Source organism: Tachyglossus aculeatus, chromosome 1 (genome assembly GCF_015852505.1).
Source record: "Tachyglossus aculeatus isolate mTacAcu1 chromosome 1, mTacAcu1.pri, whole genome shotgun sequence".
Classification (NCBI taxonomy): domain Eukaryota; kingdom Metazoa; phylum Chordata; class Mammalia; order Monotremata; family Tachyglossidae; genus Tachyglossus; species Tachyglossus aculeatus.
In genome coordinates, this window is record NC_052066.1 from 29,056,965 (window position 1) to 29,083,123 (window position 26,159).

The following is a 26,159-nucleotide window of genomic DNA, read 5'->3' on the forward strand; positions in this document are numbered from 1 at the left end:
TAATCAAGTTGGACACAGTCCCTGTCCCACATGGGCTCACCGCCTAAGTAGGCAGGAGAACTGGTATTTAATCCCCATTTTACAGATGAGGAAACTGAAGGCACAGAGAAATTCAAGTGACTTGCCCAAGGTCCCACAGCAAGCAATTGGTAGAACCAGGATTAGAACCCAGGTCTCCTGACTCCCAACTGTTTTCCATTAGACCCAACTGCTCAGTTAAAAATGCTTGATTGGAGTTGCTGTGTGACCTCAGGCATGCCATGTAACCTCTCTGACTCTCTAGTAATCCACCTGTAAAAGTGAGGAGATCCTGCAGAAAGGGCTTTGCAGCGTGGCTCAGTGGAAAGACCACGGGCTTTGGAGTCAGAGGTCATGGATTCAAATCTTGGCTCAGCCAACTGTCAGCCGTGTGCCTTTGGATGCGTCACTTAACTCCTCTGGGCCTCAGTTACCTCATCTGTCAAATGGGGATTAAGACTGTGAGCCCCCTGTGGGACAACCTGGTCACCTTGTAACCTTCCCAGCGCTTAGAACAGTGCTTTGCACATAGTAAGCGTTTAATAAATGCCATTATTATTATTATTATTATTGTTATATCCCCCCCAGAGTGGTGGGCAAGCTCGAAAGGCGTCGACCAATTCAGGTGCATTGTACTCTCACAAACTCCCACACAGCGAGCACTCAATCAATACCACCGATGGATCGATCAATAGATTGAAAACACCCCGGCCCTTTCGGAACGGTCTTGTTCCGTTGCTTACCTTTCCTCAGATTCTGGATAGCCCGGGTGGTTTTGTAGCCCAGATACAGCGCCGAGTCCATCTTGGGTGGGATGTTGAGGAGCCTGTTGGCAGAATCCTTAAAGAGCAGGTCTTTCCCGTGAGGAGAGCTGAAGAGTTGGAATGCCTCGGGCTTGTCCTTGCCGAATTTTTCCTGTTGAAAGAACGAGAGGCCAGCGAAAGGTGAGGGAACGACGGCCCGGCTGAGGGGGTTGGTGATGGAGGCGGGAAAAGAGAATGACAAGGACTCCCAGGCTCCAGGGAAAATGAAAAAGGAGAGAGCAACAGGGGGAAAGGAGTTGAGCGGGGCCCTGGATTTCCCAGCATTGGCGGTGCTCTGTATTACATCGGTTAAAGGCAGGGTGGAGGCCTTCAACTGGTCACGGCCCGCCCCACTGCCACATAATAATAATAATGATGGCATTTATTAAACGCTTACTATGTGCAAAGCACTGTTCTAAGCGCTGGATACATAAAATGATGGTTCTCCCTCAGACCACCGGCTGGGTGCCCAAAGGGCCTCAAAGCCCGCTAGAAGTTGGATGGACACAAAGAGAGGCCAGGTATCTTGGAGTTAGAGGACCTGCTAGGAGGCAGTGTGGCCCAGTGGAAAGAGCCTGGGCTTTGGAGTCAGAGGTCAAGGGTTCGAATCCCCGCTCCGCCAATTGTCAGCTGAGTGACTCTGGGCAAGTCACTTCACTTCTCCGGGCCTCAGTTACCTCATCTGTAAAATGGGGATTAAGACTGTGGGCCCCCCGTGGAACAACCTGATCAACTTGTAGCCTCCCCAGCACTTAGAACAGTGCTTTGCACATAGTAAGCGCTTAAAAGATGCCATTATTATTATCATTAATACTTCCCAAGTGCTTAATAAAGTGCTCTGCACACAGTAAGCGCTCAATAAATATGATTGAATGAATCTCTCCCATCACATAGTACAGTGCTTGGCACCTTGTAAGCACTTTCCAAGTGCTTAATACAGTGCTCTGCATACAGTAAGCGCTCAATAAATATGATTGAATTAATGTTCTAAATGCTGGGGTAGATAATTCAATTTAGTCTGATGGTATTGACACCTGTCTACTTATTTTGTTGTGTTGTCTGTATCCCCCTTCTAGATTGTTGCCGAATTGTACTTCCCAAGCGCTTAGTACAGTGCTCTGCACACGGTAAGCGCTCAATAAATACGATTGAATGAATAAGTACGATTGAATGAATACTGGACCAGGAGTTAGAGGACCTGAGTTCTACTTCCAGGCTCTGTGACTTGCCCACTGTTGGACTCAGGCAATCTGGACCTCAGCACCCTCATCTGCAAAATGGGGATCTTAATCCCTTCTTCTCCCTTCTTCATATGGATGTTGGAAAGAAAATTCAGACTGCTGAAGTGAAGGTGCTTCGGGAAGATAAAGCGCTTTACACTTCCAAGGAATTTTTACTTATGGGTTGGTACTGAGGGCTGGGGGATAGAATGAGATTTTTAGAGTATCAAGAAGAAAAGGAAGTTGGGGGTTAGGGGTCTTTCTCTCTCCTTTTTTCTCTCCCCTCACCTAGACTGTAAACTGACTGTGGGCAGAGAATGTGTCTGTTTATTGTTGTACCGTACTTTCCCAAGCGCTTAAGAGAAGCAGCGTGATTCAATGGAAAGCGCTTAGTACAGTTCTCTGCACACAGTAAGCACTCAATAAATACGATTGAATGAATGAATGAATGAAAGAGGATGGGCTTGGGAGTCAGAGGTCATGGGTTCTGATCCCGGCTCCCCCCATAGGCCTGCTGTGTGACCTTGGGCAAGTCACTTAACTTCTCTGAGCCTCAGTTACCTCATCTGTAAAATGGGGAATCAGACTGTGAGCCCCACATGGGACAAGGTGATCACCTTGTATCCTCCCCAGTGTTTAGAACAGTGCTTTGCACAAAGTAAGTGCTTAACAAATGCCATTAGTATTATTAATACCATGCTCTGCACACAGTAAGCACTCAATAAATGTGATTGAATGATGAATTAATGAATAATAATAATGATGGCATTTGTTAAACACTTACTATGTGCCAAGTACTGTTTTAAGCGCTGGGACAAATACAACATAATCAGGCTGACTCACATGGGGCTCACAGTCTTCATCCCCATTTTATGCCTTCATTCATTCAATCGTGTTTATTGAGCGCTTACTGCGTGCAGAGCACTGTACTAAGCGCTTGGGGAGTACAGGTTGGCAACATATAGAGACGGTCCCTACCCAACAGTGGGCTCACAGTCTAGAAGGGGGAGACAAAGAGCAAAACAAAACATATTAACAAAATAAATAGAATAAATATGTACAAATAAAATAGAGTAACTGAGGCACAGAAAAGTGAAGTGACTTGCCCAAAGTTACTTAGAAGTGGCGGAGCTGGGATTAGAATCCACGACCTCTGATTCCCAAGCCCGGGCTCTTTCTATTAAGCCACGCTGCTTCTCTCCCATAGAATACAAACAAGGGTGATTGTAAGCTCCTTCAGGGCAGAGACTGTTTAGACTAACCTTTGTATTGGGCTTTCCCAACCTCCCTCTTCATATCCAACAGACTCTCCCCGCCTTCAAAGCCTTACTGAAGGCCCATCTCCTCCAAGAAGCCTTCTGTGACTAAGCCCCCCCTTCCTCTTCTACGTCACCCCGACTTGCTCCCTTTATTCATTTCCTCTCCCAACCCCACAGCACTTATGTCCACATCTGTAGATTATTTATTGCTCTTGACGTCTGTCTCCCACTCTAGACCGCAAGCTCGTCGTGGGCAGGGACTGCAACTGTCATACTGTTCCATCGCACTCACTCAAGCGCTTAAAACAGTGTTCTGCACGCAGCAAGCGCTCTATAAATACGACTGAATGAGCGAGTGAACGAATGAACAGAGAAAGCGCCCAAGAAACGGCACTGCTTTCTGGATGGAAATTTGTACTTCCCAAGCGATTAGTACAGTGCTCTGCACTTAGTAAGCGCTCAATAAATACGATTGATGATGATGATGGAATCATTTCATTCAGTCGTATTTATTGAATCGTATTTATTGAGCGCTTACTGTGTGCAGAGCATCGTACTAAGCACTTGGGAAGTACAAGTTGGCAGCATATAGAGACGGTCCCTACCCAACAATGGGCTCACCGTCTAGAAGCGGGAGACAGACAACAAAACATGTGGACAGGTGTCAAGTCACCAGCATAAATAAAAATAAAGCTAGATAGACATCATTAACAAAATAATTACAACAGCAAATATGTACATGTAAAATAAATAGAGTAATAAATCTGTATATACATATATATATACAGGTGCTGTGGGGAGGGGAAGGAGGTAGGGCAGGGGGGATGGGGAGGAAGAGAGGAAAAAGGGGGCTCAGTCTGGGAAGGCCTCTTGGAGGAGGTGAGCTCTACAGTAGGATTGACAGGAGGAGGTGGCAGAAGGCGGAAAGCATGGTACCTGGGCCTGCCTGAGGAAATCCCAGATGAGATCTCTCTTGCCATCGACGCTGCGAGCCACGACGGCGTGGGCGGGCACTTGGGCCAGGTTGCACGTCAGGTACTCTGACACTGGCTTCCTGGAGTCATCCTCGCAGAGCAGCTCAAATTTGTCCTGCTCCTCCTGGGTTTTCAGGTTCTCTGGGGAGTGCGGGATGTGCGGAAACCCTCAGAATGAGCAAACTCCAAGGAAAGAGAAGCCGCCCCACCACCAAACCTGGCCACGCTTCAGCCCTAGTCACAGACGAGGAAGGCGTGAGACAGAGCTGAAGGATAATCAGCAACAGGCCCGTTTGACCTCCCAACTTGGCTTTTCCCCCGGAGATGGGAGAAGAGCAGCGAGGGGGTGGAAGCGGAGGGGCTTGGTAGGTCATTATATCTCCCCTACCACCTAGCACAGTGCTTAGCACATGTTCAGCCCTTAAAAAGTACCACTATTATCATTATGTTGCCAATTTGTACTTCCCAAGTGCTTAGTACAGTGCTCTGCACACAGTAAGCACTCAATAAATACGATTGAATGAATAAATAATGAGGGGAGCGATGGCTTCGGACACGGCCCGGGGGGCTCAGAGAAGCAGCGTGGCTCAATGGAAAGAGCCTGGCCTTTGGAGTCAGAGGTCATGGGTTCCAATCCCGGCTCCCCCACTTGTCAGCTGTGTGACTTTGGGCAAGCCACTTCACTTCTCTGGGCCTCAGTTCCCTCATCTGTAAAATGGGGATGAAGACTGTGAGCCCCCCGTGGGACAACCTAATCGTCTTGTATCTCCCCCAGCGCTTAGAACAGTGCTTTGCACATAGTAAACGCTTAATACATGCCATCATTATTATTGTTATCCCCGTTTTACCGATGAGGGAGCCGAGGGACAGAGAAGTGAAGTGACTGGCCCAAGGTCACACAGCAGACAGGCGGCGGAGCCGGGATTAGAACCCAGATCCTCTGACTCCCAGCCTCAGTCCCTTCCTGCTTCTTCCGTAACCTCCCTCAATACCTTATACAGGTGAGGTAACTGGGGCCCAGAGAATAATAATGTTGGCATTTATTAAGCACTTGCTATGTGCCAAGCACTGCTCTAAGCGGACCCTCTCTCTATGTTGCCAACTTGTACTTCCCAAGTGCTTAGTACAGTGCTCTGCACACAGTAAGCGCTCAATAAATATGATTGAATGAATGAATGAATGAATAGAAAGTACAGAGAAACAGAGTGGCCTAGTGGAAAGAGCCCAGAACTGGGAGTCAGAGGACCTAGGTTCCATTAATAATAATAATAATAATGATGATGGTATTTGTTAAGTACTTACTCTGTGACAAGCAATCAATCAATCAATCAATCGTATTTATTGAGCACTTACTGTGTGCAGAGCATTGTACTAAGCGCTTGGGAAGTACAAGCTGGCAACATATAGAGATAGTTCCTACCCAACAGTGGGCTCACAGTCTAGAAAGGGGAGACAGAGAACAAAACCAAACATACTAACAAAATAAAATAAATAGAATAGATAGGTACAAGTAAAATAAATAAATAAATAGAGTAATAAATATATACAAACATATATACATATATACAGGTGCTGTGGGGAAGGGAAGGAGGTAAGAGCCGGGGCTTGGGAATCACTGTTCTAAGCACTGGGGTAGATACAAGGTAATCAGGTTGTCCCATGTGGGGCTCATAGTCTTCATTCCCATTATACAGGATGAGGAAACTGAGCCACAGAGAAGTTGAGTGACTTGCCCAAAGTCACACGGTTGACAAGTGGTGGAGACGAAATTCGAACCCACGACCTCTGACTCCTAAGGCCGTGTTCTTTCCACTAAACCACGCTGCTTCCAATCCCAACTCTGCCACTTGTCTGTCGCGTGATCTTGGACAAGTCACTTCACTTCTCTGTGCCTCAGTTTCCTCATCTGTAAAACAAGGATTAAATCCTACTGTCGTGCACAGCAGCTATGTACATATCTTTAAATTATACATTAGGGACTGTCTCTATATGTTGCCAACTTGTACTTCCCAAGCGCTTAGTACAGTGCTCTGCACACAGTAAGCGCTCAATAAATACGATTGATGGATTGAAAAAATAGCATTTATTTATATTAATGTCTGTCTGTCCCCAAGACTCTAGCTCGTTATGGGCAGGGAATGTGTCTGCTAATTCTGTTGCACTAGCCAAAGCGCTTAGCACAGTGCTGTGCACATAGTAAGCACTCAATAAATACCATTGATTGATTGATTGCTCAGACTTTGAGCCCCATGTGGCCAGAGGACTATGTCCAACCTAATCCCAGCTCTGCCAATTGCCAGCTGTGTGACTTTGGGCAAGTCACTTCACTTCTCTGGGCCTCAGTTCCCTCATCTGTAAAATGGGAATGAAGACTGCGAGCCCCCAGTGAGACAACCTGATCACCTGGTAATCTCCCCAGCGCTTAGAACAGTGCTTTGCACACAGTAAGTGCTTAATAAATGCTATCATTTTTATTATTATTAGTAATTATCCTGTATTTACTCCAGGGCTTAGTGCAGTGCTTGGCACACAGTAAGCACTTAATGATAATAATAATTGTAGTATTTGTTAAGCGGTTACTATGTGCCAGGCACTGTACTAAGCGCTGGGGTGGATACAAGCAAATCAGACTGGACAGAATCCCTGTCCCATGTGGGGCTCACAGGCTCAACAGAGAAGCAGTATGGCTTAGTGGAAAGAGCACGGACTTGGGAGTCAGAGGACGTGGGTTCTAATTCCGGTTCCCCCACTTGTCTGCTGTGTGTCCTTGGGCAAGCCACTTCACTTCTCTGGGCCTCATTTATCTCCTCTGGAAAATGGGAATTAAGACTGTGAGCCCCAAGTGGGATAACCTGATTACACTCTGTTCTATATGTTGCCAACTTGTACTTCCCAAGTGCTTAGTACAGTGCTCTGCACACAGTAAGCGCTCAATAAATATGACTGATTGATTGATTGATCACACTGCATCTACCCCAGTGCTTAAAACAGTGCTTGGCACGTGGTACGCGCTTAACAAATGCAATTATTTGGAGGCCTTCCCAGACTGAGCCCCTTCCTTCCTCTCCCCCTTTTCCCCTTTTCCATCCCCCCATCTTACCTCCTTCCCTTCCCCACAGCACCTGTATATATGCATATATGTTTGTACATATTTATTACTCTATTTATTTATTTTACTTGTACATATCTATTCTATTTATTTTATTTTGTTAGTATGTTTGGTTTTGTTCTCCGTCTCCCCCTTTTAGACTGTGAGCCCACTGTTGGGTAGGGACTGTCTCTATATGTTGCCAACTTGGACTTCCCAAGCGCTTAGTACAGTGCTCTGCACACAGTAAGCGCTCAATAATATGATTGATGATGATGATGATGATGATGATGAATTATCATCATTACCATTTTCCCAATCCACCCGCACTCAAATCTCTGAACAGGACCCAAAATATGATTAGGAGACGGGGGAAGAATCATTGTCAGATTTCCACAGTTGGGCTTGGGGAAAGGAGAAGAGTGAGCAAAGAGAGGAAGTGGAAAAGGGGGAAAAAAAAAATATCAAAAAGACGTAAAACCAAGATGAAGAGAGGTTGGACAGTCCCTGAAGCAGGCAGAGAGGGGCAGGGAAACGTTTTCGCCTCCGTACTTACCTAGAACAGTAGTGTGCTTGACAAAACACACATCCCCTGCACCTTCTTTCAAGCACCTACAAAGCGGAAAGAGACAGCAACAGTGAAGAGACTGCCGGGAGTTCAGGGAACCGTGACCATAATCGAATCGACCCCAGTGCTTAGCACAGTGCTCGGCATACGATCAGGACCTAAGAAAGCAGCGCTGAGCAGCAGCGTGGCTCAGTGGAAAGCGCACGGGCTTTGGAGTCAGAGGTCACGGGTCCAAATCCCCGCTCCGCCAACTGTCAGCCGCGTGACTTTGGGCAAGTCACTTCACTTCTCTGGGCCTCAGTTACCTCATCTGTAAAATAGGGATTAAAACTGAGCCCCCTGTGGGACAACCTGATCTCCTTGTAGCCTCCCCAGCGCTTGGAACAGTGCTTGGCACATAGTAAGTGCTTAAGAAATACCAACATTATTATTATATGTGGAGTCAGAGGTCATGGGTTCAAATCCCGGCTCTGCCAATTGTCAGCCGTGTGACTTTGGGCAAGTCACTTCGCTTCTCTGGGCCTCAGTTACCTCATCTGTAAAATGGGGATTAAAACTGAGCCCCCTGTGGGACAACCTGATCACGTTGTAGCTTCCCCAGCGCTTGGAACAGTGCTTGGCACATAGTAAGTGCTTAAGAAATACCAACACTATTATTATATGTGGAGTCAGAGGTCATGGGTTCAAATCCCGGCTCTGCCAATTGTCAGCCGTGTGACTTTGGGCAAGTCACTTCACTTCTCTGGGCCTCAGTTACCTCATCTGTAAAATGGGGATTAAAACTGAGCCCCCTGTGGGACAACCTGATCACGTTGTAGCTTCCCCAGCGCTTGGAACAGTGCTTGGCACATAGTAAGTGCTTAAGAAATACCAACATTATTATTATATTTGGAGTCAGAGGTCATGGGTTCAAATCCCAGCTCCGCCAATTGTCAGCCGTGTAACTTTGGGCAAGTCACTTCACTTCTCTGGGCCTCAGTTACCTCATCTGTAAAATGGGGATTAAAACTGAGCCCCCTGTGGGACAACCTGATCACGTTGTAGCTTCCCCAGTGCTTGGAACAGTGCTTGGCACATAGTAAGCGCTTAAGAAATGCCAACATTATTATTCTATTTGGAGTCAGAGGTCCTGGGTTCAAATCCCGGCTCCGCCAATTGTCAGCCATGTGACTTTGGGCAAGTCACTTCACTTCTCTGGGCCTCAGTTACCTCACCTGGAAAATGGGGATGAAGACTGTGAGCCCCCCCGTGGGACAACCTGATCACCTTGTAGCCTCCCCAGCGCTTAGAATAGTGCTTTGCACACAGTAAGCGCTTAATTACTTACTTAGCCTTTATTATCATTATTATTAATATTAAGGGCTGCTAGTCACTATTATTAGAGAGAAGGCAGGCAGCTGACTTGGGTCCTAATAATAATAATAATGGTGGTATTTGTTACGCGTTTACTATGTGCAAAGCACTCTTCTAAGCGCTGGGGGGATACAAGGTGATCAGGTTGTCCCACGTGGGGCTCACAGTCATCATCCCCATTTTCCAGATGAGGGAACTGAGGCTCCGAGAAGTGACTTGCCCAAGGTCACACAGCAGACGTGTGGCGGAGCCGGGATTCGAAGCCACGGCCTCTGACTCCAAAGCCCGGGCTCTTTCCACTGAGCCACGCTGCCCTGGAGCGGAGAGGGCTCCAGAGGGGATGAGCGGGCCGGCTCAACGTAGGTCACTCACTTGAAGGCCCCAGAGTAGCCGTAGTAGGGCTCTCGGTCCGAACAGGCGCACTTGTCGTTGCCCACACCCTTGCAGAGACGGCAGAGGTCGGGATCCTTCCCGGCGGCACAGGGGACGCAGCTCGCGGAGAAGAACTTGGCCACAGCTGTGTCGGAAACGGACGGCAGAGAGGAGAGGTTGGAGGAGGTGTCCGCCGCCCCCGAAACCCCACCCCGCAGGCAAGCGAGCCTCCCGTCCCCGACCAAACCGGGTCACCCTGCTCCGCCGTTTGTCAGCTGTGGGACCTGTGGGACTTCACCTCTCTGGGCCTCAGTTCCCTCATCCGGTGGTATTGACACCTGTCTACTTAACAATAACAATAATACAGTCTAGAAGTCCATCTCCCCCATTTGTTGTGGCAGGAAATGTGTCTGGATGTGTCAAAAATCTCCAGTGGCTACCAATCAATCTGCGCATCAGGCAGAAACTCCTCCCCCTGGGCTTCAAGGCTGTCCATCCCCTCGCCCCCTCCTACCTCACCTCCCTTCTGTCCTTCTCCAGCCCAGCCCGCACTCTCCGCTCCTCTGCGGCTGATCTCCTCACCGTACCTCGCTCTCGCCTGTCCCGCCATCGACCCCCGGCCCACGTCATCCCCCGGGCCTGGAATGCCCTCCCTCCGCCCATGCGCCAAGCTCGCTCTCTTCCTCCCTTCAGGGCCCTACTGAGAGCTCACCTCCTCCAGGAGGCCTTCCCAGACTGAGCCCCTTCCTTCCTCTCCCCCTCGTTCCCCTCTCCATCCCCCACATCTTACCTCCTTCCCTTCCCCACAGCACCTGTATATATGTATGTTTGTACATATTTATTACTCTATTTATTTATTTTACTTGTACATATCTATTCTATTTATTTTATTTTGTTAGTATGTTTGGTTTAGTTTTCTGTCCCCCCTTTTAGACTGTGAGCCCACTGTCGGGTAGGGACTGTCTCTATATGTTGCCAATTTGTACTTCCCAAGCGCTTAGTACAGTGCTCTGCACATAGTAAGCGCTCAATAAATACAATTGATGATGATGATGTTTATTGTTGTAGCGTACTCTCCCAAGGGCTCAGTACAGTGCTCGACCCACTGTAACCGCTCAGTAAATACAATCAAATGAGCGAGTGAAGGAATGAATAAATTCTGTTGATTGATTGACGCAGAGTGGGAGGATGGAGAAGCAACGTGGCTCAGTGGAAAGAGCCTGGGCTTTGGAGTCGGAGGTCAGGGGTTCAAATCCCGGCTCCGCCCCTTGTCAGCTGTGTGACTTTGGGCAAGTCACTTCACTTCTCTGGGCCTCAGTTCCCTCATCTGTAAAATGGGGATTAAGACTGTGAGCCCCCCGTGGGACAACCTGATCAGCTTGTAACCTCCCCAGCGCTTAGAACAGTGTTTTGCACATAGTAAGCACTTAACAAATGCTATCATTATTATTATTATTATTATTATTATTATTATTATTATTACGGAGGAATAGTGAGAGTAGGAGCGTTGGCAGGTGGAAGGTTGGCCATGATTCTGGACAGAATGATAGTCTTCCTAAGAGCCCAAATCTCCTATTTTGTTCTTTGCCCACGACTCAAATTTAGGCACCCAGGGGAAGAGAGTTTAATGGCTGTGCAGGAAGCCACCCACAGAGTGGTTTCTTTTTCAGCAGCCTTCCAGCAGTGTTGTGGTTGTTTAATTGTATTCATTCAATCGTATTTAATGAGCGCTTACTGTGTGCAGAGCACTGTACTAAGCACTTGGGAAGTACAAGTCGGCAATACATAGAGACGGTCCTTACCCAACAACAGGCTCACAGTCTAGAAGGTGTGGTATTGGATAATAATAATAATAATAATGGCATTTATTAAGTGCTCACTATGTGCAAAGCACTGTACTAAGCACTTGGGAAGTACAAGTCGGCAATACATAGAGACAGTCCCTACCCAACAACGGGCTCACAGTCTAGAAGGTGTGGCATTGGATAATAATAATAATAATAATAATAATGGCATTTATTAAGTGCTCACTATGTGCAAAGCACTGTACTAAGCACTTGGGAAGTACAAGTCGGCAATACATAGAGACGGTCCCTACCCAACAACGGGCTCACAGTCTAGAAGGTGTGGTATTGGATAATAATAATAACAATAATGGCATTTATTAAGTGCTTACTATGTGCAAAGCACTGTTCTAAGCACTGGGGAGGTTACAAGGTAATCAGCTTGTCCCATGGGGGGGGTCTCACAGTCTTCATTCCCATTTTACAGATGAGGTAACTGAGGCGCAGAGAAGTGACTCGCCCCAAGTCACGCAGCTGACAAGTGGTGGAGCTGGGATTTGAACCCATGACCTCTGACTCCAAAGCTCTTTCCACGGAGCCATGCTGCTTCTCTTTACGTGCCAGGCACTGTACTAACTGCTAGGGTAGATATAAGCTAATCGGGGTGGACTGTGTCCCACCTGGGGCTCACCGTCTCCATCCCCATTTTCGAGATGAGGTCACTGAGGCCCAGAGAAGTGAAGCGACTTGCCCAAGATCACACAGCAGACAAGTGGCAGAGCCTTCTGACTCCCAGACTAGTTCTTTAGAGAAGCAGCGTGGCTCAGTGGAAAGAGCTGGGCTTTAATAATGATGATGGCATTTATTAAGCGCTTACTATGTGCAAAGCACTGTTCTAAGCACTGGGGAGGGTACAAGGTGATGAAGTTGTCCTACAGGGTGCTCACAGTCTTCATCCCCATTTTACAGATGAGGGAACTGAGGCCCAGAGACGTGACTTGCCCAAAGTCACACAGCTGACAATTGGCAGAGCCGGGATTTGAACCCATGACCTCTGACTCCAAAGCCCGGGCTCTTTCCACTGAGCCACGCTGCTTCTCTTTAGAGTCAGAGGTCATGGGTTCAAACCCCGGCTCCACCAATTGCCAGCTGAGTGATTTTGGGCAAGTCACTTAATTTCTCTGTGCCTCAGTTCCCTCATCTGTAAAATGGGGATGAAGTCTGTGAGCCCCCCATGGGACAACCTGATCACCTTGTATCCTCCCCAGAGCTTAGAACAGTGCTTTGCACATAGTAAGCGCTTATTAAAGTGTACTTGTACATATCTATTCTATTTTATTTTGTTAATATGTTTTGTTTTGTTGTCTGCCTCCCCCTTCTAGACTGTGAGCCGCTGTTGGGTAGGGACTGTCTTTATATGTTGCCAACTTGGACTTCCCAAGCGCTTAGTACAGTGCTCTGCACACAGTAAGTGCTCAATAAATCCAATCGATTGATGGATTGATTAAATCAAGCAGCAGCGTGGCTCAGTGGAAAGAGCCCGGGCTTTGGAGTCCGAGGTCGTGGGTTCAAATCCCGGCTCTGCCAGTTGCCAGCTGTGTGACTTTGGGCAAGTCACTTCTCTGGGCCTCAGTTCCCTCATCTGTAAAATGGGGATTAAAACTGTGAGCCCCCCGTGGGACAACCTGATCACCTTGTAACCTCCCCAGCGCTTAGAACAGTGCTTTGCACATAGTAAGTGCTTAACAAATGCCATTATTATTATTATTATTATTGAGTCGGGACCACGGGGCCTCCCCGGGGCGTCCACACTAACCTTTCTCAATGGGCATGGTGGCCGCTCCCGGCCACTTTAGGAGATTGAGGTCCAGGAGACGTCCGATGGGCATGATCCAGCCCGCGAACCTGCCCAGGCCGGTGTGGCAGGATTTCTTGCCGCTGAGGTCTTTGAACTGGAAGCCGGTGCCCCTCTTCCCCACAGCCACGGTGAAGTAGTGAGTGTTGGGGTCTGCAAGAGAGAGGAAGCCCCTCAGCCGGTCAGCGGAAGACCCCGTGGTCAACTTGAACCCACGCTACCCAGGAAGGCCGTTCATTCAGTTCATTCATTCACTCAATCCTACTTATTGAGCGCTTCCTGTGTGCAGAGCACTGGACTAAGCGCTTGGGAAGTGCAAGTCGGCAACAGATACGGTCCCTACCCAACAACGGGCTCACAGTCTAGAATCAATCGTATTTATTGAGTGCTTACTGTGTGCAGAGCACCGGACTAAGCGCTGGGAAGTCCAAGTCGGCAACCTATAGAGACGGCCCCTACCCAAAAGTGGGCTCACAGTCTAGAAGGGGGAGACAGGCAACAAAACACGGAGACAGGTGTCAAAGTCGTCAGTCCTTCAGACTGGGACCCCCTTGTGGGACTAATTACCTAATTATCTTGTCCCCATCCCAGAGCTTAGCATAATGCCTGGCACCCAGCAAGCGCTTAGTATCACGGTAATTATGGAAATAATAATAGTGATAATGATTCTAAGGTCGCAATAGCCACCCCAAATGGTTCAGAATGACGCGTCTTGTGGGATTCCCAAGACTGTCCCATGTCCACCCGCTGTCTGCGGCCAGTGAGACCGCAAAAACCTACAGCCACTGTCCACATCGGCCGGTCCACTGGCATCAGGGAAAACTTACGGTCTCGAGTGCCATAGTCCTCGGCCACGATGGGCTTCAGGTTGTAGGGGGCCAGGCCTGCTTCATAGACCAAACCGCCGTCAACAGTTATGCCGTCGGCTTCGTTTTCCTGGGGGGATCAAAAACAACAAAGAAAAATTCCCCATCTCAGAGCCGGAGCCACGAGATTCCACGGAAGAGGGCTCCCGGGCAGGCAGTCGGGCGATTAAAGTTTCCGTGGCCTGGTGATCCACCAGTGCTTCGCACATAGTAAGTGCTTAAATACCATCATCATTATTATTAGACTATCAGCTGGTTGTGGGCATTCATTCATTCAATCGTATTTATTGAGCGTTTACTGTGTGCGGAGCACTGTACTAAGTGCTTGAGAAGTACAAGTTAGCACTTGAGAAGTACAAGCTAGGGACCGCGTCTACCAACTTTATGTTATTGTTCTATTGGACTCTCCCAAGCATTTAGGACAGTGCCCTGCACCGAGTAAGTGCTCAATAAATCCGATTGACTGATTGATTGAAGGAACTTCAAAGGACCCTCTAGAACATTCCTCTGCTCCAGATAGAACCACACTGAAGTCATTTCAGGCATTGTCTCCTAAAGCAAGTGTTATATGTTGCCAACTTGTACTTCCCAAGCACTTAGTCCAGTGCTCTGCACACAGTAAGCGCTCAATAAATACGAATGATTGATTGTTAAGAGTCTGCAGGGGCTAACCTCATGAGAACACATTGCAATGACCCAGAATTAGGGTTTTTCTCAGTGTACCCCCTAAATCCCTTATCCTGAAATTCTCACTCCATCCAGTTGCAATGGATGGCAGACAAGTGGCAGGATTTAGACTGGGAGCCATGTGGGACAGGGATTGTGTCCTACCTGATTTGCTCATATCCACCCCAGCGCTTAGTACAGTGCCTGGCACGTAGTAAGTGCTTAACAGATATCACCGCTGCAGGCTGGGCAACCAGATTTGGCCCCTTTTGCATTTCCGACTCTTAGAGTGCTTAGTACAATGCTCTGCAGATAATAAGCACTCAAAAACCATTGGTTGAATGAATGAATGATTGGTCAGCTCTCTGGAAGATATTTTGATAAGTATTATTCTATTTATTTATTTATTTTACTTGTATATATCTATTCTATTTATTTTATTTTGTTAGTATATTTGGTTTTGTTCTCTGTCTCCCCCTTTTAGACTGCGAGCCCACTGTTGGGTAGGGACTGTCTCTATATGTTGCCAACTTGGACTTCCCAAGCACTCAGTACAGTGCTCTGCACACAGTAAGCGCTCAATAAATACGATTGATTGATTGAATGATTGATTCCCATGGAAAACCAACTGGTCCCCGGGCCCTCCCGCCCCGGCCCGGCCCTCCTCGTCCCCCAAGAAGCCAGCCGTGGGGGTCACTCACGGCGATAGCCTTGATGCATTCGAGGGAGGAGGTCTTCTTCACGCAGCTAAGGGTGGGGGTGGCCTCTTTCATCTCTTCTTTGAGTTCGTTGCATTTCTTCAACTCACTGTCCGACGTGACGCACCACCTCACGTTCTTCTCGGGGGTGGCGAGGCATAGCCCTGGAAAGGCAGACCAATAACGAAGATGTCAAGGGGCCCTGAAAGCCTCACTCAGAGCAGAGTGAGCCAGCCGGCTCAAAGAAATAATAATAATAATAATAATAATAATAATAATAATAATAATAATGGCATTTGTTAAGGGGACTGGATCGTTCATTCATTCACTCAATCGTATTTATTGAGCGCTTACTGTGTGTAATAATAATAACGGCATTTATTAAGCGCTTACTATGTGCAAAGCACTGTTCTAAGCGCTGGGGAGGTTACAATGCGATCATGTTGTCCCACGGGCGGCTCACAGTCCTCATCTCCATTTTCCAGATGAGGGAACTGAGGCACAGAGAAGTGAAGTGACTTGCCCAAAGTCACACAGCTGACAAGTGGCGGAGCCGGGATTTGAACCCCTGACCTCTGACTCCTAAGCCCGGGCTCTTTTCCACTGAGCCAAGCTGGTGTGTAGAGCACTGTACTAAGCGCTTGGGAATAGGACTGTATATAGTGTATTACAGTATAGTACAGTACAGCATAGGGAAGCAGTGTGGTTCAGTGGCAAGAGCCCGGGCTTTCGAGTCAGACGTCAGGGGTTCAAATCCCGACTCCACCGCTTGTCAGCTGTGTGATCTTGGGCAAGTCACTTCACTTCTGTGGGCCTCAGTTCCATCTGTAAAATGGGGACGAAAACTGTGAGCCCCGTGGTGGGGCAACATGGTCACCTTGTATCCCCCAGCGCTTAGAGCAGTGCTTTGCACATAGTAAGCGCTTAATAAATGCCATCATTATTATTATTATTATTATTAAGCGCTTACTATGTGCTGAGCACTGTTTCTTCTAGACTGTGAGCCCGCTGTTGGGTAGGAACCGTCTCTATGTGTTGCCAACTTGGACTTCCCAAGTGCTTAGTCCAGTGCTCTGCACCCAGTAAGCGCTCAATAAGTACGATTGAATGAATGAATGAATGTTCTAAGCGCTGGGGGAGATACAAGGTCATCAGGTTCCCCCCTGTGGGGCTCACAGTCTTCATCCCCATTTTACAGATCAGGGACCTGAGGCCCAGAGAAGTCCAAGTGACTTGCCCAAAGTCACACAGCTGGTCAGTGGCGGAGTGTAAAATGGGGATTAATAATAATGATGGCATTTATTAAGCGATTACTACATGCAAAGCACTGTTCTAAGCGCTGGGGAGGTTACAAGGTGATCAGGTTGTCCCACGGGGGGCTCACAGTCTTAATCCCCATTTTCCAAATAAGGGAACTGAGGCCCAGAGAAGTGACTTGCCCAAAGTCACACAGCTGACGGAGCCGGGATTTGAACCCATGACCTCTGACTCCAAAGCCCAGGCTCTTTTCCACTGAGCCACGCTGCTTCTAAGACTGTGAGCCCCACGTGGGACAACCTGATCGCCTTGTATCCCCCCCAGCGCTTAGAACACTGCTTGGCACATAGTAAGTGCTTAACAAATGCCATCATTATTGTTATTATTATTATTAAAACCCTAAACTACATTGGATCCACTTTTCTGGGGGAACAATCCTTGGAGTCGGTCAGTGAATGGTAATCACAGAGCATGTACTGTGTGTAGAGCACTGTACTAAGCGCTTGGGAGAACACAAGACAACAGTATAACAGTATATATACTGTTATAACAGTGTAACAGTATAATAGTCCGTAATGAGTTTACAGTCTAGGGAAGAGCTCCAAATCCAGAGTTCTGTGCCCCGGGGCTTCCACACCTTCCTAGAAGAAACCAGCCAGAGGGATTTCCAGGACAGAGGAGGCCAGGTGGGCCTGGGAGCCAGAAGGTCCTGGGTTCTAATCCCTCCTCCGCCACTTGTCTGCTGTGCAGCCTTGGATAAGTCACTTCCCTTCTCTGTGCCTCAGTTACCTCAACTGCAAAATAGGGATTAAGACTGTGAGCCCCATATGGGGCATGGGCTGTGACCAACCAAATTAGCTTGTACCTAACCCAGTGCTTAGTACAGTGGCCTGGCACATAGTAAGCGCTTAACAAATATCACTAAAAAAAGAAAGAAAGAACCCCGTTACAACTGGGGCTTGAGGCATTGAGGAGTTTTCTCCCTACTTAAGAGAAGCAGCGTGGCTCGGTGGAAAGAGCACGGGTTTGGGAGCCAGAGGTCATGGGTTCTAATCCCAACTCTGCTGCTTGTCAGCTGTGTGACTTTGGGCAAGCCACTTAACTTCTCTGTGCCTCAGTTACCTCATCTATAAAATGGGGATTAAGACTGTGAGCCCCACATGGGACAACCTGATCACTTTGTATCCCCCCCGCCGCCCCGGCACTTAGATTAGTGTCTCACACATAATAAGCGCTTAACAAATGCCAGAATCATTATTATTATTATTACTTTGCCCTTAGAACAGTGCTTTGCACATAGTAAACGCTTAATAAATGCCATCATTATTATTATTACTTTGCCAGTGTCCGAATCAACGATGCCCTACAAAAAGAGTTGAAATGCTGCCCTCACCGGCTTGGCTGAAGGGAAGGAAACAGGGGAAGGGGGAAGCAGAGAAAAATTCTGGGTTTCCTGGGTCTTAGAGTGGAAATCAGAAAAGACCACAGACCTCTCAGGTGCCACCAGTAACCTGTCGCGGCTGGGAGGGACGGAGGGGAGCCCTGGGCCGGAAAATCCCGAATGGTCATGAGCTTGGCCCGGGACATTAGCGGCATCAGCAGCCCCGCAGCTTTGGAAATCAATCAATCAATCGTATTTATTGAGAGGTTATTGTGTGCGGAGCACTGTCCTAAGCGCTTGGGAAGTACAAGTTGGCAACATATAGGGACGGTCCCTACCCAACAGTGGGCTCACAGTCTAAAAGGGGGAGACAGAGAACAAAGCCAAACATACTAACAAAATAAAATAGAATAGATATGTACAGGTAAAATAAATAGAGTAATAAATAAGTACAAACATATATACATATATACAGTATATACATATATACAGGAAAGCCACAGCATGGTTTGTGAGAAGAGTTAAAAGCCCTGAGAGGGGGGACAAACCCCGTTTTCCCAAGGTAGAGAGCCAGGCCTCATCCATCTCACTTGTCCAGGTCTTGAGCAGACCTCTTCACCCCTCTGAACCACAGTAAAATTCCCATTCCTTCCCTGTTGAAAAGTCCCTCAGGAGATGATGAGTGTAAAGCGTCTCCCTCAGAGCATGGGCCTGGGCAACAGGAGACCTGGGTTCTAATCCCGGCTCCATCACCCGCCTGCTGCGAGACCTTGGGTAATCAATCAATCGTATTTATTGAGCGCTTACTGTGTGCAGAGCACTGTACTAAGTGCTTGGGAAGTACAAGTCGGCAACACATAGAGACAGTCCCTACCCAACAGCGGGCTCACAGTCTGGAAGGGGGAGGCAGAGAACTAAACCAAACATACTAACAGAATAAAATAAGTAGAATAGATATGTACAAGTAAGATAAATAAATAAATACTTCTCTAAGAAGTCAAGAGGAGCAGCGTGGGTCAGTGGAAAAGAGCATGGGCTTTGGAGTCAGAGGTCAGGGGTTCAAATCCCAGCTCTGCCAATTGTTTTATTTGTACATATTTATTCTATTTATTTTATTTTGTTAATATGTTTTGTTTTGTTCTCTGTCTCCCCCTTCTACACTGTGAGCCTGCTGTTGGGTCGGGACCGTCTCTATATGTTGCCAACTTGTACTTCCCAAGCGCTTGGTACAGTGCTCTGCATACAGTAAGCGCTCAATAAATATGATTGAATGAATGAAAGACTTTGGGCAAGTCACTTAACTTCTCTGTGCCTCAGTTCCCTCAACTGTAAAATGGGGATTAAGACTGTGAGCCCCACGTGGGACAACCTGCTCACCTTGTAACCTCCCCAGTGCTTAGAACAGTGCTTTGCACATAGTAAGCACTTAATAAATGCCATTATTATTATTATTATTCTCTGTGTCAGTTTCCTCATCTGTAAAATGGGGCTTCAATACCTTTTCTCCCTCCACCTGGTGGGAGCCAGCACAGGGACTGATTACCCTGTACGGAGAGCGGAACTTGGCACCTAATAAGCGCTTAACAAAAACCACAATTATAAGTGCCTTGAATTCCTTAACTAAAGTACTTCATCCCTTTCTCGGTAGCTCAGGAGTTGTTAGTTTTTCACACTGGCTGATTGGAGGAGGCATAGAACAGTCTCTCCCCACATTTAATAATAATAATGACGGTATTTGTTAAGCGTTAGCTATGTGCCAAGCACTCTTCTAATGCTTCCTAGCCTAAAGACTGCCAAGAGTAGAAGCCCTTTTGTCATTGTGTATCAATCAGTGGCACTTACTGGACACTTGCTGTGTTCAGAGAACTCTACTAAGCGCTTGATAGAGTACAGTACTAAAAAACTGGTAGACCTGCTCCCTGCCCACAAAGGGGGAGAGAGACATTAATATAAAGAAATAATTTATAGGTATTTATATAAGTGCAGTGGGGTTGAGGGGAGTGTGATTCAATAAAGCATCTATAGAGAGCAACAGAGACTGCAATGGTGACAACAAGGACCTGAAATCCTTACCAGATTCTCAGAAAGATGGAAACGATGAAGCACAGAGAAGTCAGGCTACTAGACCGGCTGAAAAGGAGTGTGGCTCAGTGGAAAGAGCCCAGACTTGAGAGTCAGAGGTCATGGGTTCTAATTCCGACTCCGCCGCTTGTCAGCTGTGTGACTTTGGGCAAGTCAGTTAACTTCTCTGTGCCTCAGTTACCTCATTTGTTAATGGGGATTAAGAATGTGAGCCCCACATGGGACAACCTGATCACCTTGTATCCCCCCCAGCGATTAGAACAGTGCTTTGCACGTAGTAAGCGATTAACAAAGGGCATCATTATTATTAGACCAAATCACACAGCATGACCAAGGTAGAATTAGCATTCAAAGCCAGTCCTCTGAAGCTCCTCACCACAGAGGAGACCCAAGGTGCCTCTAATAATAATAATAATAGCCCACCTGTCCACATGTTTTGTTTTGTTGTCTGTCTCCCCCTTCTAGACTGTAAGCCCCTTGTTGGGTAGGGACCGTCTCTAGATGTTGCCAACTTGTACTTCCCAAGCACTTAGTACAGTGCTCTGCACACGGTAGGCGCTCAATAAATACGATTGAATGAATGAATGGATTCACAAAAAGCTGATTTTGCTGCTCTGGGACAGCACCCAAATATACTGGAAGGGAAAGTGTTTCCTGCCAGGGCCACTGATAAATGGGGGGAGGAAGATGGGAACGGAGACCTCCAGCCTATGTTATGTGCACGGTGGAGGATGGTTTGGCTTTAATATGGTATTTGTCAAGCGCTTACTATGTGCCAGGCACTTTACTAAGCACTAGGATAGAAACATTCATTCATTCAGTCGTATTTATTGAGCGCTTACTATGTACAGAGCACTGTACTAAGCGCTTGGGAAGTACAAGTTGGCAACATATAGAGACGGTCCCTACCCAACAGCGGGCTCACAGTCTAGAAGGGGGAGACAGAGAACGAAGCAAAACATATTAACAAAATAAAATAGAATAAATATTCACAAATAAAACAAATAAATAGAGAAACAAGATCATCAGGTTGGACACGGTCCCTGTCCCACATGGGGCTCAGTCTTCATCCCCATTTTACAGATGAGTGAACTGAGGCCCAGAAAAGTGAAGTGACTTGTCCAAGGTCCCACAGCAGATGCATGACGGAGCCAGGATTAGAACTCAGGTCCTTCTGATTCCCAGGTCTGTGGTCTATACACTATGTCATGCTGCCTCCGTTTGAGGTAGCTGAGATGCAAAATAATGATAATAATAATAATGATATAATGCTTGCTAAGGGCTTACTATGTGCCAAGCATGTAGTAAGTGCTGGGATAGAGGCAATATTAAACTGATCACACACAGCGCCTGTCCCCCCAAGGCCTCACAAACCAAAGGAGAAGGAAAACAGGTCTCTAATCTTCATTTTCCATTCATTAAATCGTATTTATTGAGCGCTTACTGTGTGCAGAGCACTGTACTAAGCGCTTGAGAAGTACAAATCGGCAGAGGACAGAACTCAAGCCCAGAGAAAGAGCCCGGGCTTGGGAGTTGGAAAATGTGGGTTCTAACCCCAGCTCCACCACTTGTCTACTGTGTGACCTTGGGCAAGCCACTTCACTTCTCTGGGCCTCGGTTACCTTATCTGTAAAATGGAGATTAAGACTGTGAGCCTCACGTGGGGCAACCTGATTACCTTGTATTCATTCATTCATTCAATCGTATTTACTGAGCACTTACTGTGTGCAGAGCACTGTACTAAGCGCTTGGGAAGTACAAGTTGGCAACATATAGAGACAGTCCCTACCCAACAGTGGGCTCACAGTCTAGAAGGGGGAGATTTCTTGCCCAATTGTACTTTCCAAGCACTTAGTACAGAGTTTGTATCTGCCCCAGCACTTTGAACAGTGCTTGGCCCATAGTAAGTGCTTAACAAATACCATTATTACTATTATGCGCCAAGCACTGTTCTGAGCGCTGGGGTAGATACAGGGTAATCAAGTTGTCCCACGTGGGGCTCACACTTTTAATCCCCATTTTCCAGATGAGGTCACAGTGGCCCGGAGAAGTGAAGTGACTTACCCAAGATCACACAGCAGCCAAGTGGTGCGCTTACTGCGTCCAGAGCTCTGTACTAAGCGCTTGGAGAGTACAATTGGGCAAGAAGTCTCCCCCTTCTAGACTGCGAGCCCGTTGTTGGGTAGGGACCGCCTCTATATGATGCTCAATTGTACCACCCAAGCGTTTAGTCCGGTGCTTTGCACACAGTAAGCGCTCAATAAATACGATTGAATGAATGAGTGAATCATCATCATCATCAATTGTATTTATTGAGCGCTCACTATGTGCAGAGCACTGTACTAAGCGCTTGGGAAGTACAAACTGGCAACATATAGAGACAGGCCCTGCCCAACAGTGGGCTCACAGTCTAAAAATGTGTCCCAAGCGCTTAGTCCGGTGCTCTGCACACAGTAAGCGCTCAATAAATACTACTGAATGAATGAGTGAATGTGTGTGGGGGGCCGGGGATGTCACTCACCGAGAATCCAGCAGGACAGCAGGGCGGAGAGGACTGATGCTCTCATCTCTCCGATGCCGGGGCCGCGATGCGCGGCCTGGAGGAGGAGGAGGAGGAGGAGAGGAGGAGGAGGAGGAGGAGGAAGAAGAAGAGGAGGAGGGCCGGAGCGTTGTATGCGCTGAGTCCCGGAGCTGAGTGCAGGCCAGGCCTCTTTATAGAGCGGCCGCCCTGGCTGGTCCACCCACCTTTCCCAACAACCGCCCCTCCTCCTCCTCCTTCTTCTCCTTCCTCCTCCTCCCCGCAGAGAAGCAGCGTGGCTCAGTGGAAAGATCATGGGCTTTGGTGTCAGAGGTCATGGGATCAAATCCCGGCTCGGCGGCTTTGGGCCAGTCACTTCACTTCTCTGGGCCTCAGTGACCTCATCTGTGAAATGGGGATGAAAACTGTGAGCCCCCCGTGGGACAACTTGATCCCCCGGGGCTGAGAACAGTGCTTGGCACGTAGTAAGCGCTTACCAAATGCCATCATCATCATCATCATCAGGTCACTTCACTTCTCTAGACCTCAGTTACCTCGTCTGGAAAATGGGGATTTAGACCGTGAGCCCCCCGGGGGACAACCTGATCACCTTGTAACCTCTCCAGCGCTTAGAACAGTGCTTGGCACATAGTAAGCGCTTAACAAATGCCATCATCATAATCAAGTCACTTCACTTCTCTAGACCTCAGTTATCTCACCTGGAAAATGGGGATTTAGACTGTGAGCACCCCGGGGGACAACCTGACCACCTCATAACCTCCCCGGCGCTTAGAACAGTGCTTTGCACATAGTAAGCGCTTAATAAATGCCATCATTATTATTATTATCATACTCCCCCTCCTCCTTCCTCCCCCCTTTACATTCATTCAATCGTATTCATTGAGCGCTTACTGTGTGCAGAGCACTGGACTGAGCGCTTGGGAAGTACAAGTCCGGCACAGATAGAGACGGTCCCTACCTACCAACAGGCTCACGGTCTAGAAGGGGGAGACAGACAACAAAACAAGACATGTAGACGGGTGTCAAAATCGTTAAAACAAATAGAATTAGAGCTACATGCACAGCATTAACAAACTCCTCCTCCTCCCCTCGTCATCTCATTCATTCATTCACTCAATCGTATATATTGAGCGCTTACTGTGTGCAGAGCACTGTACGCTCCTCCCCTCCCCTCCTCCTCCTCTCTGTCCTCTCCCTCCTCCTCCGCCTCCTTCTCTCTTTCTCCTCCCCCTCCTCTCTGTCCTCCCCTCCTCCTCTCCATTCTCCCCTCCTCCCCTCCCCCTCTTTCCTCTCCTCCTCTCCATCCTCCCCCGCCTCCTCCCTTTCCCCCTCCCCCTCCTCTTCCCCCTCCTCCTCCTTCCCTCCCCCTCCTCCTTCCCTCCTCCTCCTCCTCCTCCCCCCCTCCTCCTCTGTTTCCTCTTCTCCTCTCTTTCCTTCCCTACTCCTCTCTTTCCCCTCCTCCTCCTCTCTGTCCTCTCCCTCCTCCTCCGCCTCCTTCTCCCTTTCTCCTCCCCCTCTTCTCTGTCCTCCCCCTCCTCCTCTCCATTCTCCCCCTCCTCCCCCTCCCCCCTCTTTCCTCTCCTCTCCATCCTCCCCCTCCTCCCCCCTTTTCCCTCCCCCTCCTCTCCATCCTCCCCTCTTCCCCCTCCTCCTCCCCTCCTCCTCTCCATCCTCCCCTCCTCCTCCTCCTCCCCTCCTCCTCCTCCTCCCCTCCTCTTTCTCCCCTCCTACTACTTCCCTCCTCCCACTTCCCTCCTCCCCCTCCTCCTCTCCATCCTCCCCTCCTCCTCCTCTCCTCCCCTCCTCCTCTCTTTCCTCCCCTTCTCCTCTCTTTCCTTCCCTCCTCCTCTCTTTCCCCTCCTCCTTCTCTCTATCCCCCCCTCTCTTTCCTCCCCTCCTCCCCTTCCTCCTCTTCATCCACCCCTCCTCCTCTCTTCCCCTCCTCCTCTCCATCCTCCCCCTCCTCCTCCTCCCCTCCTCCTCTCTGTCCTTCCCCTCTCCTCCTCCCCTCCTCCTGTCTTTCCTCCCCTCCTTCTCTCCATCCTCCCCCTCCTCCTCCACCCTCCTCTCTTTCTTCCCCTCCTCCACTCCATCCTCCCCTCCTCCTCCCCCTCTCTTCTCTTTCTTCCCCTCCTCCACTCCATCCTCCCCTCCTCCTCCTCCCTGTCCTTCCCCTCCTCCTCCTCCCCTCCTCCTCTCTTTCCTCCCTCCTCCTCTCTTTCCTCCCTCCTCCTCTCCATCCTCCTCCTCTCTGTCCTCCCCCTCTTCCTCCACCCCCTCCCAACAGCCCACAGTAGGCCAAGGCTTGGGGGCCCAGAGATGGGCAGGCAGATGGCGGCAGGACTGGAGGGAGAATAATAATTATTATTATGGTATTAAGTGCTTACTATGTGCCAGAAACTGTACTAAGTGCTGGTGTTGATGCGAGCTAATCAGATTGGATACAGTCCCTATCCCACATGAGGTTTCACTGTCTTATTTCCCATTTTCCAGATGAGGGAACCGAGGCACAGAGAAGTGAAGCGACTTGCCTAAGTTCACACAGCAGGCAAATGGCAGAGATTAGAACTCAGGTCCTACCAAATCCCAGGTCCATGCTCTATCTATTAGGCCACACCATGGGTGGGGGCGGGGGGGGAGAGGAGAAGGGGCACATAGTAAGATCTTAACAAATAGAGAAGCAGCGTGGCTCAGTGGAAAGAGCCTGGGCTTTGGAGTCAGAGGTCATGGGTTCAAATCCCAGGTCCGCCACCTGTCAGCTGAGTGACTTTGGGCAAGTCACAACTTCTCTGGGCCTCAGTTCCCTCATCTGTAAAATGGGGATTAAGACTGTGAGCCCCCTGTGGGATAAGCTGATCACCTTGTAACCTCCCCAGTGCTTTGCGCTTAATAAATGCCATTATTATTACCCTAAGTTTTATTACTATTATTATTATGGGGCCATTGTTATTATTATTATTACCCTAGGTTTTATTACTATTATAATTATTATGGGGGCAGAGAGAATATGGGGAGGGGGGAGGGAATGGGAGAAGGAGGAAGGAAGAGGAGGGAATCAATCAATCAATCAGTCAATCGTATTTATTGAGCGCTTACTGTGTTCAGAGCACTGTACTAAGCGCTTGGGAAGGACAGGTTGGCAACATATAGGAACAGTCCCTACCCAACAGTGGACTCACAGTCTCAAAGAATGGGGAAGGGGAGGATGTGGAGGGTGGGGGAAGAGGGAGAGGGACACCAGGTTGGTTCCAAGGAGAAGGAAGAGGAAGGAAGGGGATGAAGAAGAGGGAATTCCCCTCTGGTCGAAACCTGCCGGCCTGAAATGGGAGGAGACTGGTTTCGGATCCGATCCAATCCGGCCCTGGGAGAGTCTGCC

The 26,159-nt window shown here is 48.4% G+C and overlaps 1 protein-coding gene across 1 annotated transcript in view; it reads right to left on the reverse strand.

Moving 5' to 3' along the window:
• The window catches only part of TF (transferrin), a 45,044-nt gene extending 22,110 nt beyond the window's left edge, over positions 1-22,934 (reverse strand). Inside the window, exons 1-8 of the mRNA XM_038752325.1 lie at positions 22,766-22,934; positions 15,528-15,688; positions 14,122-14,230; positions 13,256-13,447; positions 9,656-9,800; positions 7,919-7,974; positions 4,237-4,415; positions 762-933 (exon numbers count right to left, since the gene is read on the reverse strand). Coding sequence (XP_038608253.1) covers positions 762-933; positions 4,237-4,415; positions 7,919-7,974; positions 9,656-9,800; positions 13,256-13,447; positions 14,122-14,230; positions 15,528-15,688; positions 22,766-22,811 — 1,060 coding nt within the window. The 5' untranslated portion in view covers positions 22,812-22,934. The remainder of the gene's footprint in view (positions 1-761; positions 934-4,236; positions 4,416-7,918; positions 7,975-9,655; positions 9,801-13,255; positions 13,448-14,121; positions 14,231-15,527; positions 15,689-22,765) is intronic.
• Positions 22,935-26,159: the final 3,225 nt, after the last annotated feature.